The sequence below is a fragment of the Erythrolamprus reginae genome, chromosome 7, assembly GCF_031021105.1.
Source record: "Erythrolamprus reginae isolate rEryReg1 chromosome 7, rEryReg1.hap1, whole genome shotgun sequence".
In the NCBI taxonomy this organism is placed as follows: Eukaryota; Metazoa; Chordata; class Lepidosauria; order Squamata; family Dipsadidae; genus Erythrolamprus; species Erythrolamprus reginae.
Window position 1 is genome coordinate 62,676,370 of NC_091956.1, and position 17,412 is coordinate 62,693,781.

Genomic DNA, 17,412 nt, shown 5'->3' on the forward strand with positions numbered 1-17,412 from the left:
AATCCACATTGTTTTTCTTTGTCATTAGAATACAAGAATATGGAGGAAAAGATGCCCTGTTGCTTGCTTAACTTGCTAATTAAACATTAACTTGGGCTTCAGTAGGGAATTTGTATTAGATTTGGCCAGAGAATAGCAACTTCGAATTTCTACCCAGTTCACATCCATTCTTCATCCCTTGCCAGTTACTATAACTTTGTTATGAGGTCAAACTTCTATGTATCAAGAATCTTTTTTATTGCTGTAATTTAGGAGGAAGGGCACGATAAAAATAAAACCAATTTATTTCCAATCCTTAAGAATTTTTTAATGGGATATAGTTTGATAAATAGATGACTAGAAATCTAGCTGCTATTTGGGGTTTTTTTTTTAATGTATTTTTTCCAATTATTCTTAGGTGAGCATTGGTAGCCCAGAAAAAATGGAGCCCATTACAAAAGTCTCTCATATTCCCAGCAGCAGATGGGCCCTGGTATGCAGTCTTTGTAATGAGAAGATTGGGGCATCCATACAGGTAAACAGTAAGAAAAATGCTACTACTGCAATGCTTTCTACATGGGGCTACCTTTGAAGAGTGTTCGGAAACTTCAAATCGTGCAAAATGTAGCCGCGTGAGTGGTCATGGGCTTCGTAGACATGCCCATGTTTCTCCAACACTCCACAGACTGCATGATTGATTTCTGGACACAATTCAAAGTGCTGGTAATGACCTATAAAGCCCTACATGGCTTTGGGCCAGATTACTTACGGGACCGTCTTCTACTGTATGAATCTCAGTGACTGGTTAGGTCCCACAGAGTTGGCCTTCTCCAGGTCTTGTCAACCAGAAAGTGTCGCTTGGCAGGGCAATGGGGAAGAGCCTTCTATGGGGGGCAGGGGTTTCCATCTGGAATCTGTTCCCCTGGAATTCAGAGATTCGCATTCCCCCCCCCCCCCCTTGCCTTCTGCAAGAGTCTTGAGACTCACTTATGTCGCCAGGCTTGGAGCAATTAGATCTTGGTCCCCTGACTGATGAATATTATGTTTGGTCTGAATGTATACGATCGATTTTTAAAATATTGGGGATTTTAGGTTAGCTACCTAGTTTAATTAATTCGATTTGCCATTGTATTTTATTGTTTTTTGTTATATGTCTTCGGAGAGGGCAGCATATAAATCCAATAAACAAACAAACAAACAAACAAACCAATAAATAAATAAATAAAATAGCTCTTAGATGTTCTGAGAAACTGTAGTCATTACAAAAACTTGGCCAAAGCTCTTTATCTAACTTTTATAGTGATCTTCACGTTACATCCTTGTTACTTTCATAAAATAAATTCCTTGTTACATCCTTGTTACTTTCATAAAATAAATTCTAGAATGAGCATTGGCATTGGCATATACAACAAGTGGGACATTTCATATATAACATTAATTTAAGATTTTGTTTAGAATAGAATTCTTTATTGGCCAAGTGTGATTGGACGCAAGAAATTTGTCTATGCTCTCAGTGTACATAACAGGAATAAAATGCATTCATCAAGAATAAAAAGATACAACACTTAGTGATAGGGTTAGTAATAAGCTATCAAATTGTACCAAGAAACAAATAAAAACAACGTAAATTGAAAAATACAAGCAACATGATCATGTGGGAAGAGTACTGTACTAGGAAGGATGAGAATAATAATATTAATACAATCTTACTAAATTATTTTACAGTGTTATGGGAATTAGTGGTTAAGCAGAGTGACACCTCTGTTAATCTGTAATCTGTAATTTAAAGCAAGAAGGAACATAGCACAACTCTAGTGTTTTATTAAAGATGTGGGGGAAGATGTGGGCCAGTTGGTCAGTGCACGTTTTTAAGCAAGAAGGAGGACCTGGTGCTTTTCCTGGCTTTTGTCTGTGAAATAGGCTTTATACCTCATTCTCTCGGTCTATATTTAGATACACACATTGGCTAATCTGCATTGTGTTCAAGAATCTCATTGCCATACTATTAAATCTTTGTTCAGTATGAACTCTTTCATGGCTATACAGTACATCAGTGTGATTTAACCTTTTTTTAGATGGCTTTTGAAATTGCCATTGTCTTTGACATCAATTTTGCTGAGGAAATTTTTAAATAATTTTCATTCTCCTCCTAGCTTTCTCTTCTTTGTTAATACTCCTTTGTGTGCTGTGTCATATCTCCCTTTTCCTGACTTCTTGGAGCTTGTTCAGTATTTTCTTGTCTATATGCCAATTGCACTTGTCATTTGATTGTTAGATTTTTTTCATTACCATTTGCCTCTTGTAATTATTTGCTTTTGAAAACATTTGGTCCCTGTCTTTGTTCAGAGTTCCTTGTGTTACCTGCTGAATTGCAGTTTATTTAGCTATATCTTTATCTATATCTAATTTAGTAGCTACAGATGAATGGATTTCTTTTTAGAAAAAACTCAATGTAATGTTAAATGAGCAATACTGAGCACTTTACTACACTTCTAATTCAGCATTCGCTGATTCATTTCAGATCGCCATTGTTTTTGCTTGTTTTGCCAGAGTTTTAATTTCATTTCTGAAAATGGTCTTCAGAGGTTTGTCTGGTTGTTTTGGTTCATTTAGAGCAGTGATTTTCAACCTTTTTTGAGCCACGGCACATTTTTTACATTTACAAAACCATGGGGCACATTGGGGTGGGAGGCGGCTAAAAAAAGGTTGGACAAAAAAATTCTCTCTCTCTCTCTTCCTCCCTTTCGCTCTATTTCTCTCTCCCTCTTTCCCTTTTTTTCTCTCTCTCCATCCCTCTTTCTTTCTCTCTTCCTTCTTTCCTCTTTTTTGCTCTTTCTCTCTCCCTTCCTACTTCCCTCTATGACTTTCTCTCTCTCTTTCCCTTGCTTTCTTTCTTTCTCTCTCTTGCTCTCTCTCTTGCTTTCTTTCTCTCTTGTTCTCTTTCTCTCTTTCTTGCTTTCTTTCTTTCTCTCTCTCTTGTTTTCTTTCTCTCTTTCTTGCTCTTCCTTTCTCTTTCTTTCTCTTGTTTTCTTTCTCTCTCTGAGCTTCGCGGCACACCTGACCATGTCTCGCGGCACACTAGTGTGCCACGGCACACTGGTTGAAAAACACTGATTTAGAGCAATGCTTCTCAAATATTTTCTAACCCCCCCCCCCAAAGTAAACATTTCACACACACACACACACACCTCGTATCTGGGCCCCAATGGAATTTTAGTGTTAATATCAATTATTTTACTTATTATAAGATCTAAGCCAGTGGTTCCTGATCTTTTTTGGCCATGCCCCACCTAACCATGTCTAAAATCCTGGGGCCTTGCTCCCCCATGACATATCATTCTTACTATTCAAAAAGTGAACTACTCACGTGGAAGAAGCCTAAAAGGCCATTAACAAGGTTTAAACAGGCCTCTAAGCAAACTATTGACTGGGAAAGACTTTTTGCATTCCAGAGGTTTCAGGGAAACTCATAAAGTACAGTTTGCTCACTGGGTGTTTTTTGCACTCCCTAGGCTTTAGGGAAGCGTGAGGTTAAAAAATGACCCAAGGGGGGGACATGCATGGGGATGCACGCATGTACAGTGTGGCGCATGTAGGGGATCTGCTCACACGCTAGCAAACGCACACTCCCATTTTCTGCAGGCGAAAAGAAAAAGGTTCACCATCACTGCTCTTGTCCATCCTGACTGTGAAGAAACCCATTAGTCCTTGGTCAGGCAGTTCTTCTGCTTGGGACTTTACTTGCCATCACAATAGTTGCCATTGCTCTTTGGGGAAAAGAGTGGGAGTCTGAGAAAATTAATGTCGGGTACAAACAATCAGGTCCACACAGCAAAAGATTCAAAATTACTGATTTATTGTTCAATAAATCTTCTCAGATCTTCTCAGATCTTCTTATACAGGAATCTTCTCAGATCTTCTGGTTTGCACCTGGGTAAAACTAGACAACGTTCTGTGGCATTCAAGGGGTGAGGTGGAGGTTGGACGGTCACAATTCAAAGTGTTGGTCATCACCTATAAAGCCCTTCATGGCACCGGACCAGGGTATCTACGAGACGCCTTCTGCCGCACGAATTCCAGCGATCGGTTAGGTCCCACAAAGTTGGCCTTCTCCGGGTCCCATCGACTAAACAATGTTATTTGGCGGGACCCAGGGGAAGAGCCTTCTCTGTGGTGGCTCCCACCCTCTGGAATCAGCTCCCTCCAGAGATTAGAACTGCCCCCACCCTCCTTGCCTTTCGTAAATTCCTTAAAATCCACCTCTGCCGTCAAGCGTGGGGAAACAGAAATATCTCCCCCTGCCTATGTAGTTTTTTGTGTACGATATGACTGTATGTATGGTTTTATATATTGGGGTTTCTTGTTTTTTAGACTTTTTAAATGTATTATTGTTATTTTAGATTCTAACTATTAGATTTGTCATTATATACAGTGTTCCCTCGATTTTCGCGGGTTCGAACTTCGCGAATAGCCTATACCACGGTTTTTCAAAAAATATTAATTAAAAAATACTTCGCGGTTTTTTCCTTATACCATGGTTTTTCCCACCCAATGACATCATATGTCATTCCCAAACTAATAATTTTTGCAAATAAATAACAAAAAAAATAATTATTGTTAATAAATAATTATGTTTATAAATATCAGGATGACTAAGTGTCTTATTCAATGGTGAGTACCAGTAATAATGGTGAGTAAATGGTCATTAAGGGAATGGGAAATGGTAATTTAGGGGTTTAAAGTGTTAAAGGAAGGCTTGTGATACTGTCCATAGCCAAAAATGGTGTATTTACACCCGCGTCTCTACTTCGCGGAAATTCGACTTTCGCGGGCGGTCTCGGAACGCATCCCCCGCGGAAATCGAGGGAAGACTATTGTTTTTATCATTGCTGTAAGCCGCCCCGAGTCTATGGAGAGGGGCGGCATACAAATCTAATTAATAATAATAATAATAATAATCATCATCATCATCATCTTCTGACTACATTGACATGCTAAATTGATTCTCACTTGACAGTTCCCCCTGGCTCTGCCAGTCTCTCTCATACATGTATTGATTTATATAACTCTCATCTTAGGGAAGTAATTAAGACATGAACGACCATGGGTGGAGCGTCTCCCAGTTATACGTTCTGCTTCCCCTGAATTAGCGCTTTAGCTTCCTACATAGAGAATGGTAGTCTCATTTACTCTGATGGATTTATAGCGTTAGAAAATGTAAATTTTAACTCGCTGTTCTGTTAGCAGTTCTTCCATGTTTATGCATAAAATATGTATTAGTACATAGGAACTGCTTTGCAGCACTTGGATAGTATAACATTAATATTTTAGGTCTAAACCCAATAGCATTGCTAATCCGAACATTGAGCTAACCTATTTACGCGACACATGACTGGGTGACCACAACTTCTATTCAGAGAAAAATGTACAAATAAACATGATCACTATTCCCTCTCTTTTCATACAGGGAAAATTGTGAATGTTTTTTTTTTATCAATTGCCCATAGTTACCAAAAAGATAAAATTTGGCTATGGATAAACCTATGGGTTAGAATTTCTGTATGTGTTTACATTATGCTTCTCCCTACATTGCTTTTCTCTCTAGCTCTAAATCATTGATGTGCCACTGATTTGGCATTGAATCCAGCACAGATTTTCAAGTGCTTTACTGAAGGCTTTGTTTAGTTATGTCCTTCCAAGGGAAATTTAAAGTAAATGTGCTGAATATGACTCACGGACATATAATAGATGCCCAATATATTAATTAATGAATGGTTCTGTAAGTTTCAGTAAACCTGTACTTGTTCTCTGAGTTTTTAGCTACATAAAGAGAGATAATTTTGTGTGCATTGTAATTTTGGTGAATATACTATACTTGAAAGAATAGCAGCTGGAATATTGTTTTTATTATTGTTGTGAGCCGCCCCGAGTCTTCAGAGAGGGACGGCATACAAATCTAATAAATTGATAAATTGATTGATTGATCTCAAGCATCCTATTTTTCCATTAAATTTCTGATAGCTCTTGATGACATGTTTGTTCCTACTGTGTTTTGTTTTTATTTATTCTATCATATCTATCTCATCCATCCATCCATTCAACTCACTGTGTATTACAACCAAAAGATACTTGGTTGTACTGCCATGATACGCTGTGGCAAAATTTCTTTAGATTACAGTGTTTACATTAGCAATTTGATCACATACATACATACAGTACATACATAAATGCATTGCTTGTATTCACAAAGGCAAATATTAGCTAGGATTGATGAAAGCAATGGACAAATTTATTACAAGTAGTCCTCAACTTGCAACTAGTGGACTCTGCTCTTATAGTTGTAAGTCATGATAGTTGTAAAATGTTTTTACAACCTTTTTACAGTTGTCATAAAGCAAACACCATGGTTGTTAAATTGTTCACTAGGAGTCATTTTTGCTGAAAACTGGAAGTAGATGCCATTTTTTGGCAAAACCCATTGTAAAAGATGGCATGGAATTGTGGGATTTATTTGTTTGTTTATTTGTTTGTTTGTTTATTTATTTGATTTGTATGCCGCTACTCTCCGAAGATTCGGGGCGGCTCACAACAGTAATAAAAACAATATAGCAGTGGAACAAATCTAATATTAAAAAATATATAAAACCCTATTTAAAAAAACCAAACAGCACATTCATACCAAACATAAAACAAAGTATAAAAAAAGCCTGGGGGAAAGGTGTCTCAACTCCCCATGCCTGGCAGTATAAGTGAGTCTTGATTAGTTTACGAAAGACAGGGAGGGTGGGGGCAGTTCTAATCTTCGGGGGGGGAGTTGGTTCCAGAGGGCCGGGGCCGCCACAGAGAAGGCTCTTCCCCTGGGGCCTGCCAAACGACATTGTTTAGTCGATGGGACCCGGAGAAGGCCAACTCTGTGGGACCTTATCAGTCACTGGGATTCATGCGGTAGCAGGCGGTTCCTGAGGTACTCTGGTCAAATGCCATGTAGGGCTTTAAAGGTCATAGCCAACACTTTGATGCTGCAAATAGTTGTAAAGGCAGACTAGATACCAAACACCTGAAATGCGTCCACATGACTGCAGGAGGGGTGGCCCTGAGTACTTTGGAATCAGATTGTAAGTACTCTGGAGAGTTTAATCATAACTTCATGGTTATGATTGAACTAAGTGACCAGTCATAATTTATTTATTTATGTAATTGGATTTGTATGCCGCCCCTCTCCGAGGACATAACTCTTTGGATAATTATACTGTATTATCAATACTAATGAATCAGCCATTGTCACTTCCTGTTCATGCTTTGAGTTTCCTGACTATAGAGCAGGTAACACTTGACAATGTAGGCCAGGGGTCCCCAAACTTTTTACACAGGGGGCTGGACTATAAAAAAAACCTATGAACAAATCCCTATGCACACTGCACATACCTTATTTAAAGTAAAAAACAAAATGGGAACAAATACAATATTTAAAATAAAGAAGTAATAAGTAATTAAGTAATTAATAATTAAGTAATAAAGTAATTTATACTTCTTTATTAACAAGTAAATTTAAACTTAAATCAACAAACTCCATTTCTACTTCCTTCCCTCCCTCCTTCCTCTCCACTTCTCTCTTCCCACTTCCTTTTCTCTCATTTGTTTCATTTTCCTCTCCCTCGTTCTTTCCCTCCATCATTTTCTCATTTTTCTCTTTCTCTCTCTTTCCATCTCTCCCTCTTCCTTTCTCTCTCCCTCTCTATCTCTCCCTCTTTCTCTTCTCTCTTTCTCTCACTCACTCTCTTTCTAACTCTCCCTCTTTGTATCTCTCACACTTTCTCTCTCTCCCTCTCTCTATTTCTCCCTTTCTATCTCTCCTCTTCATTTCTCTCTCCCTCTCTATTTCTCCCTCTTATTATATCGATCGGCAAAATCTCGTATGCTGCCGTGGGCCAGTTAAAAGACCTCAGCGGGCCGCATCCGGCCCGCGGGCCGTAGTTTGGGGACCGCTGATGTAGGCTCTAGTCCCAATTCTGAATTGCTGTTCTAATATTATTCTATTATATCCAAAGCTTGAATCTAGGGGAGCCCTAACATAGGGTTCACAAGCTTTACTACATATTTAAATACGTAAAATTTGTATTTTTTTCCCTGCAGTGTTCAGTAAAAAACTGCCGCACAGCCTTTCATGTCACTTGTGCATTTGACCGTGGTTTGGAGATGAAGACTATTCTGGCTGACAACGATGAAGTCAAATTCAAGTCATATTGCCCGAAGCACAGTTCGACTAAGACGTCGGATGAGGAAAACCTCAATGAATTAACCAGCCAGGAAAATGAGAATGGAGCACACGATCATGCTCTGGGTCACTTAGAACCATATGACAGCATAGTCCAAAACCAGGAGGAAGCTCATCGAGTCAGTATTCGAAAGCAGAAACTCCAGCAACTGGAAGATGGGTTTTATGCCTTTGTTAATGCTTCAGAAGTGGCCAAGGCTCTGCAACTTCCAGAGGACTCTGTAGAATTCCTGTATCAGTATTGGAAATTGAAGAGAAAATCAAACTTCAACAAACCTTTGATCACCCCAAAGAAAGATGAAGAAGACAATCTAGCCAAACGGGAACAGGATGTTCTGTTCAGGCGACTACAGCTTTTCACTCACCTCCGGCAAGATTTGGAGAGGGTAAGCTACTATGTTCTTGAAGAAGGATAGAACACAGCTCTAAATGTAACCTTCATTATTATTATTATTATTATTATTATTATTTATTATTTATTGGATTTGTATGCCGCCCCTCTCCGCAGACTTGGGGCAGCTAACAACAATGATAAAAAACAGCATGTAACAATCCAATTAATAAAACAACTAAAAACCCTTATAGTAAAACCAAACATACACACAAACATACCATGCATAACTTGTAATGGCCTAGGGGGAAATAATATCTTAACTCCCCCATGCTTGGCGATAAAGGTGGGTCTTGAGTAATTTGCGAAAGACAAGGAGGGTGGGGGCCGTTCTAATCTCTGAGGGGAGTTGATTCCAGAGGGCCGGGGCCACCACAGAGAAGGCTCTTCCCCTGGGGCCCGCCAAACGACATTGTTTGGTCGACGGGACCTGGAGAAAGCCAAGTCTGTGGGACCTTATCGGCCGCTGGGATTCGTGCGGTAGAAAGCGGTTCCGGATGTATTCTGGCCCAATGCTTAAATGGTGACTTGACTAATTACATTTGAGTTAACTAGTATAAAGATCAACTAGTAACAATTCAGTCAGTAAAATTTCTGACATATTGGAAATATCATCAAGTCAAATTAATGATCATTCCTTGTAGGAAAATGAAATGATTTTGAAATGAAAACAGCATGTAAAGCGATTATGCTCCTCACTTATGCCTTACATTTGATATTTGATTCATGCCTGTAATTCTATTGGTCTTCTATCTGGGAATCTAGAAGCGTGGGTCCCATTCAGCTAGATACGTATATCACCAAGGTTCATGTAAAATAAAATAATAAATAATACATAGGTTCCTCAAAAATAAAGCAATAGGAAAATTAATAATATATTATAATATAATGATATATACACATCAAGTTATTTCTCTTTGAGTGAAGCAACAAGATGCAGAGTCCAGATAAGGGGTAAAAAACAATAAATGAAATAAATTAGGCATGTGGTAAGAAAAAAAGTGACCTAAATGTAGATTAACCTTAACCTTTTATCCATACCTTAAATTCGTTAGCCTGAATGAGTAAAGTAGTAGGATAAGGTAGGATGTAAATAAATGAATGAAAATAGACTTCTAGTCTTATAAATCATTCTTGCTTAAATCACATTCAAATTTTGCTTCCCTCAACAATTCCACCCAACATAATCCCCTCAGTCTTCTTATTCTTATCAACAAATTCAGTTCATTCTTCTTTAGTTTTTGACCTTATAACTGATTTTAAGAACATACTTCATCAGTAGTAGCCCATTCTCTGCTAGTGGTAAGGATTATACAATTTAGGTGTGTTATGGCTGGTGTGCCACAAGTCCAATCAGATTCCACTTTTAGTAAGACATTGTTGCTATTCTGTGAAAGCTAGGATTTCTAATCTAGAACCTACCTAAAAATCAAACACAACATTTGTCTGCATTCCATGTACGGTGAACCCTCGAGTTTCGCGTCCTCAAGCATCGCGAAAGGGCTATTTCGCGAGTTTTAAACCCGGAAGTAAACTCCACCATCTGCGCATGTGTGCGTAGATGGTGGAGTTCCCCAGCTGGGAAGCTGGGCGGCTTCCCTGGGTCTTTCCCCTCTTGCCCCGTAAGACCCCAGCGGCGGCGCGAGCAACGGCGTGGGCGGGTGGGCGGCACGAGCGGGGACACCCCATGTCCGCTGCCCAGCTGGGGAGCGGATCTGGGGTTTCCCCAAGCGCGCGCGCGTTGCTGGGGCTGCTCCCCAGCTGGGGAGCGGATCTGGGGTTTCCCCAAGCGCGCGCGCGTTGCTGGGGCCGCTTCCCAGCTGGGGAGCGGAGCCGGGGTTTCTCCAAGCGCGCGCGCGTTGCTGGGGCCGCTCCCCAGCTGGGAAGCGGCCCCAGCAACGCGCGCGCGCTTGGGGAAACCCCAGATCCGCTCCCCAGCTGGGGAGCAGCCCCAGCAACGCGCGCGCGCTTGGGGAAACCCCGGCTCCGCTCCCCAGCTGGGAAGCGGCCCCAGCAACGCGCGCGCGCTTGGGGAAACCCCAGATCCGCTCCCCAGCTGGGGAGCAGCCCCAGCAACGCGCGCGCGCTCCCCAGCAACGCGCTGCGGGCGGCGGTGGAAGTAAAAACACCATCTGCACATGCGCAGATGGTGTTTTTACTTCCGCACCGCTACTTCGCGAAAAATCGATCATCGCTTGGGGTCCTGGAACGGAACCCTCACGATGATCGAGGGTTCACTGTATTAGGAAGTACAGTGGTGCCTTTACTTGAGAACTTAATTCGTTCCGTGACCAGGTTCTTAAGTAGAAGCAATTTTTCCCATAGGAATCAATGTAAAAGCAAATAATGTGTGCAAACCCATTAGGAAAAAAAAATAAAAGCTCGGAATTTGGGTGGGAGGAGGAGGAGGAGGAGGAAGAACAGGAGGGAGGACAGTCGCTGCCGAAGGAAGAAGATGAGGTGAGGGGAATCAAAAAATTCCAAAATTTTAAGGCTTTTTTTAAAAAAAAGAGACTCTGAGGCGGCGAGGAGGCACCTCCAATACACCCGGCGCGAGACTGCCTCCCATACACTGGCTGCTGCTACCTGCTGCCTCTTCCTTCCCATGCTGAAGGGCTCCCCTCTCTTCTCGCTCATTCGCTTTGTAGTCGGCGCCTTTCCTTCGCTGTGGTGACTCCTTGGCTGCCCAGAGCGAAGGGAGCGTTACTTTTCTCTGGGCGCTGGCAGAGGCTTATTCCCTGTCCAAGCGCCCAGAGAAAGGAAAATGCTTCATTCACTCTGGACTGCCAAAGCCTCTTTAAGCACCACCGAAAGGCTCTTCTGGCAGCCCAGATGGCCAGGATTAAAGGGGGAATGGCAGGAAACTGGCCGGGCCTTTGTGCCACTCTCAAATTTCCTGGGAAATTTTTCCGGGCTCGGGTTCTTAAGTAGAAAATGGTTCTTAAGTAGAGGCAAAAAAATCTTGAACACCCGGTTCTTATCTAGAAAAGTTCTTAAGTAGAGGCGTTCTTAAGTAGAGATACCACTGCATTTGCAGTGTACTGATATACATTCAGGATGCCCTAATTATAAAATGCCAGAGTTGAAGAGATTCTTTAATTCTTTTGCAAAATTCTGAATGGATATCACTTAATTCTAAAGCAACATTTGACATACTTTCCCAGTCTGAGGGACTCTCGTGTTTAGAGATGTACGCTTGGAGGATTACATTCCATAACCCAGTGTGTCAATTCTTTTTCAAACATGGCTCTTATTCTCCACTGAGGGTTCCTATGATTAGTAGAAGCTACTAGAAAGAATGTAACTGTGGAACTTTGATAGTCATTGCGCAGCCTTGCTGGAAAATTTATTTTCATTGCTTAGAAGATGAAATTGGTATGAAAGCTGATTGGTAATCATAGACATGTGCATTATTCAAGCAAGAAGGTGTTTTGAATGTGGTGCAGGCATGCTTATTGCTTCTGCAGGTTTCCTTAACAAAAAAGGCTTATTTTCTGGAGCCAAGTGATTACAGTGTTGAGACTAGAAGGTTCAGCTGGTAGGTAGAACAAGAATATCCATGCCAGGTCCAAAACAAGTGAGCTTTGAATCTGAATACTGCATACCATCTTTCAGGAAGAGCTTTTTTATATACAGTATTAGGTCTTCAAACTGAAATGCAGAAAGTAAAATAGATCTGGGGTTTTTTTTTGGATGTGTGTGTTTATGCTTTCTCTAAGCTATTGAGTAACTTTAAACAGCTGCAATTAGAGTAGATTCAGGTTTCAGACTGAAAGGGCTGAATTCATAAGGTATCACTTTTAGAAGTACCCCCCCACACACCTTTTCTCACTATAAAGAGATGAACCACAATTTTTTTTCAATTACCTTCCTTTATGCATTCCTCATGTCAGCAATGCTTTCAATATTTCTAGGTACGGAACCTCACTTACATGGTGACCCGACGGGAAAAAATTAAAAGATCTGTTTGCAAAGTCCAGGAACAGATATTTAATCTTTATACAAATCTTGTAGAACATGAAAGAGCTTCAGGTAAGTTTTGTTGTTTTCTGTTACTTTTCAGAGAATGACTGAAAAACCTGCCAAATGAATCGGAATTAAAATTAATACTGCAATGCTCATGTTTTGTGCCCCCCCCCTTGATTTAAAACAACAAATAAATGGAGGAATAATGAAATTAATTTTTTTATGCTGGATCATAATAAAATTTTGATTTGAGTACATAGAGTAAGTACTCTAAGCACATAAATTTAAATTTAGTTAAATCAAAATTATCCCTATCAGTTTCTTACCATTCCCCTCAGCTGTAAAAAAAGTGCATGCATTATCTCTACTGTGCTCAAAGGAATTTATTGATTTACATGTTTATATACTTGGAAAATAATTATCTAAAAGTATAGCCATTGCAAATACTTACAAAGATATTTTAGGCTGGTTTCCTATTTTTGTTTCCTTTTGAAAGTCATAATATATCTTCATATTTCTATTTCTTACATACAAGCAACAGTATTTACTCCACTTAGCAAATTCTAATTAGTATAATACCATTATATGAAGCAGTATTTAGGAACCTTATTTCTGTCGAAGTTTATGTATTCTGAGACAGACTACGTACTGGCAGTGAATATATCCAGACCCAGAAATTTGCAGAGAACTTGATAGCCTGCAAGTAGTTGTGTTTAAATAGTAGTTGAACAGTAATAAAAGATTCCATACAAATCTACACTTCATTTTGTTAGGATATTTTATTGCAAAACGTTTGCTAATCATGAATAGAAATAAGTAGAGGCTTTTTGAAAAGTCAACAGATGTTGGCCAGAAACCTAGAGGATAGGTTTATACTACATAATCTTACACTATTATTTTAGCATCCCTACATTTTGTTATTTCATGCTTGCATTTTAATAAAACTTGTAACAATTCAATTTAACATTTTCTACTATAGGATAAGTAACAACTTAATAAAGCTATCAAAATATATATTTGTGCTCTGTAGGTCAAGTTAAGACAATGTTGATTTAATAATATAATAATAATAACAACAGAGTTGGATGGGACCTTGGATGTCTTCTAGTCCAACCCCCTGCTTAGGCAGGAAACCCTACACTACTTCATTTTTAATTGATGCACTTCAAAAACTTAAAATAGTTTTGTGATTTTTAGGAATTTTAAGTTACAATAAATCACAATTTATTATTACAAGATTTCTTAAAAGAGCACATGTATCAGTCAAATATATAATTTATATTGTTTGGTCAAATGGAACATTTTTGGAAAAAAACCCAAGAACTGAAACAATTTCTATAAAAAATAAGCTGTTTGAGGAAAAAGCAGCCACCTTGCTTTGAAAGTGACCATTAAGAACCCCTCCCCCCCAAAGAAAAGAAAAGCTTTACAATTATTTTTTCCTTTGAGAATGATATAAATAGCTTCTACAATTTTCCCTGCTTTAATTTAGTAAATTAACACTTGTACTTTATTAGGGCACATTAACATTGCAACGGCTAAATAAAAAAGTAAAATGAAAAACACAATTCAAAGGGCTTTCTGTAGGGATAAATATGTTTTAAAAGTTATGTAATATTTGCTGTTTCTGCTTGGAGAGTATAATTTTCCTAGTAGACCATGTGTTTAATATTTCCTTACTTTGATATAGGCATACTTAAGATTATATTCTGTGTACTTTTAATATGAGTGAAGTTTAAGGAAATTTGACTGAATTACCCAATTGAATTGAGCTTAAAGATATTACTGTCAACTTTGGTAATACAGCGGTACCTTGTGTTACGAACTTAATTTGTTCTGTGAAGAGGTTTGTAAGTAGAAAAGTTCGTAAGATGAAACAATGTTTCCCATAGGAATCAATGTAAAAGCGAATAATGCGTGCAAGCCCATCAGAAAACTCACCCCTTTTGCCTTATTACCGCCGGCATTCTGATCCTTGTTTGGGGGTGGGTGAAGGAGGTGGGGGGGAGACAGCGGAGGGAGTCTCATGGGTGGATTGACACGAGCGGGAAGCTGGGGCTTCCACCCTCCTTAAAAGTTTTCAGGGCGGCGGCAGGCAGAGGGGAATCTCCCCTGACTTTCCCAGCCTTCGCGGTGCCGCTGGCTGTCATCTTGTTCAGAAGAGAGAAGAGGAGGAGGAGCCGGGCGCCGGTGGTGGCGGAGGAAGGTGAACCCCGGGAAGCTGCCGGGAGGGAGGCTGGAGATAGGAGGAAGAGCAAGGGAGGTTGGGAAGAGGTGCGGTAGGCCTGGCTGAGGGGGAGGAGAAAGGTGGGGCGAAAGTCCTGATGCCGTGCCTCCCTGTCTTTGCAGCCAGCAGGAGAGCAAGAGAGCGAGCGGGACCTTAAAGCAGCGAAGCCCCCCGCTGCCGCTTTTGCTTGGTCCTCAGTGGGGAGTGGGTGGGGTGGAAGAGCCGTGGTGGAACAAGCGAGAGGAAGCGAGCAGGTGGTGGCTCCTAAGCGGGCTCCGGGTTCAGGCGTGGCTCTGCCCCCCGCCGTGGAGGACTGGGAAAAAGCGGCAGCAGGGACTTCGCTGCTTTAAGGGGATGGGGTCCCCCAGGGAGAGCAAGGGAGCCTTGTCTCAGGCTGAAGCGCGGGTCCTTGCCACAGCCAGGATTCCCCGCCTCAGGACTGCGGGTGCAAGCAGAAGGAGGCGGGGAATCCCATTTCCCATTTGCTTGCCGCCCCGTTGGATTCCCTGCCTCCTTTTGCTTCTACCCCCAGTCCTGAGGCGGGGAATCCCGGCCGTGGCAAGGATCCGCGCTTCAGGGAGGCAGGGCATCTGGACTTTTCCCCGTTGAGCTCCTGGACATTGTCCGCAGCACCAAACCAGCCCAGGAACGTCCCTTGGGGTTGTATAAGAAGGGGGAGAGACAGGGCCGCTCCCTGCTTCACTCCTCCGCCTTTGGAAGAAAAGACAAAACAAAATCTTCCCTCCAGGGTACCAACTTTCACCCGCTTCAGTTTGGCGCTACCCCGGAAGGGCTTTAAAAGGGCGGAGGAAATCCGGACCTTTGGAGCATAAAGATGGAGGGGAGGCGTGGATTCCCCACAGACCAGGGGGTTCCAGCTGGTGGCTTTCACAGGGGTATGGGTATGTGTGTGTGAGAGAGAGTGTGTGTGTATGACACAGAGTTGTGTAAATATGTGTGTGAAAGTGTATGTGAGAAAGTTATGTTAGAGAGAGAGTGTGTGTGTAGGTTTGTGGTGTGTATGTAGGTTTGTGGTGCGTGTGTGTGAGAGAGACCACTCAGGGAGGGAAGGCTGGCGGGTGACGGGCACCCCCCCTTTTTTCACCTGATGCGCATCTTCCACCATCGCCGTCCCCACATCACCCATTCTCGGCTTCCTCGCCGGGGAAAGGAGGAGAAAGGCGAGGAGGATCCAAAGCCGGAGCCGTGCCTCCTTTTCCTCCTCTTCGTCCTCCTCCTCCCGACCAGCTGACAGCTCCCCTGCGTTTCGCCTTCCTCCACCGCCACCGGCGCCCGGCTCTTTTCCTCTTCTCGCTTTCGAACAAGATGACAGCCGGGTGGCGGCGCAGAGGCTGCGGAGCGGGGGTGATGGTGGAAGAGGTCCGTGGGAGAACCGGGAATGAAAGCAGCTGTGTTGAGGCTGCCGGAGATCCGAACCAGGAGCCAAAGCACACTTAAACAGATGGGGGAAAATCAGCCAAGGTTGGTGGGGATGGCTTTAAGAGGAGACAAAGCTAAGCAATCAGACTCGAGCTGGGACACAAACAAATGGATAAAATCAGCCGAGGTTGTGGGGGGTGGCTTTAAAGGGAGGCAAAGCTAAGCAGGCCCTTTGTCTGTGCACGCCCCCCTTCAATTCCATTGGGGAGTCCTGTGACTGATATGGATTAGAACTCTTGTTTCTTGACAGCTCTACCGCTGCCATCCTCATTCTAGTAAATACCGCAGGCACTTTTGAGCTTGACTTCGCTTTGAGGGAGAAGAAGTTCTTTTGGGACCGAGCAAAAATTATTTTCGGTTTTCGTTTTCTGAAAGGAGCTGCTTTTTTTGCTGGTGGGGCAGCAAACAAATGGGAAATGGGATTCCCCATCTCCTTTTGCTTGCACACGCAGTCCCAAGGGGGGGAATCTCGGCCGTGGCAAGGATCTGCGCTTTGGCCGGAGACAAGGCTCCCTGGGGTGCCCCGTTGCCTTAAAGCAGCGAAGTCCCCCGCTGCCGCTTTTGCCAGGTCCTCTGCGGGGGTGGGGGGTGGGAAGAGCCGCGGTGGAACAAGCGTAGTGTGACCCCCTCCTCTCTGTGGCAACCCCTCAAATACCTGTATATTACTATCATGTCCCCCTGGCCCTCCTTTTCTCTAGACTATCCATGCCCAGTTCCAGCAACCTGTATTCCTATGTCTTGGTTTCCAGTCCCCTTATCATTCTAGTCATTCTTTTCTGTACTTTCTCTAGAGTTTCAATGTCTTTTTTGTGACCAAATTGAATGCAGTAATCTAGGTGTGGTCTGACTAGGGCATTATAGAGTGGTATTAGTACCTCCTTAGTTTTGGATTGTATCCCCCTGTTGATGCAGCTTAAGATTGTGTTGGCTTTTTAAGTCGCCGCAGCACATTGCTGCCTCATATTTAGTTGGTTATCCACCAGGACTCGGAGATCCCTCTCGCAGTTGCTGCTGTTAAGTGTGGTTTCTCCCAGTTGGTATGTGTGTCTTAGGTTTTTCTTACCTAGGTGTAAGATTTTGCTTTTTCAACATTGAAGTTCATTTTGTTAGTTTGGGGCCCACAGTACTAACCTA

General features: G+C 42.0%; 1 protein-coding gene across 1 annotated transcript in view; it reads left to right on the forward strand.

Annotated features, from left to right (window-relative positions):
* JADE1 (jade family PHD finger 1) overlaps positions 1-12,955 on the forward strand; it is a 76,719-nt gene extending 63,764 nt beyond the window's left edge. The window contains exons 10-13 of the mRNA XM_070758151.1: positions 398-514; positions 8,113-8,640; positions 12,560-12,677; positions 12,930-12,955. Of these exons, the coding sequence (XP_070614252.1) occupies positions 398-514; positions 8,113-8,640; positions 12,560-12,677; positions 12,930-12,955 (789 nt within the window). The remainder of the gene's footprint in view (positions 1-397; positions 515-8,112; positions 8,641-12,559; positions 12,678-12,929) is intronic.
* Positions 12,956-17,412: the final 4,457 nt, after the last annotated feature.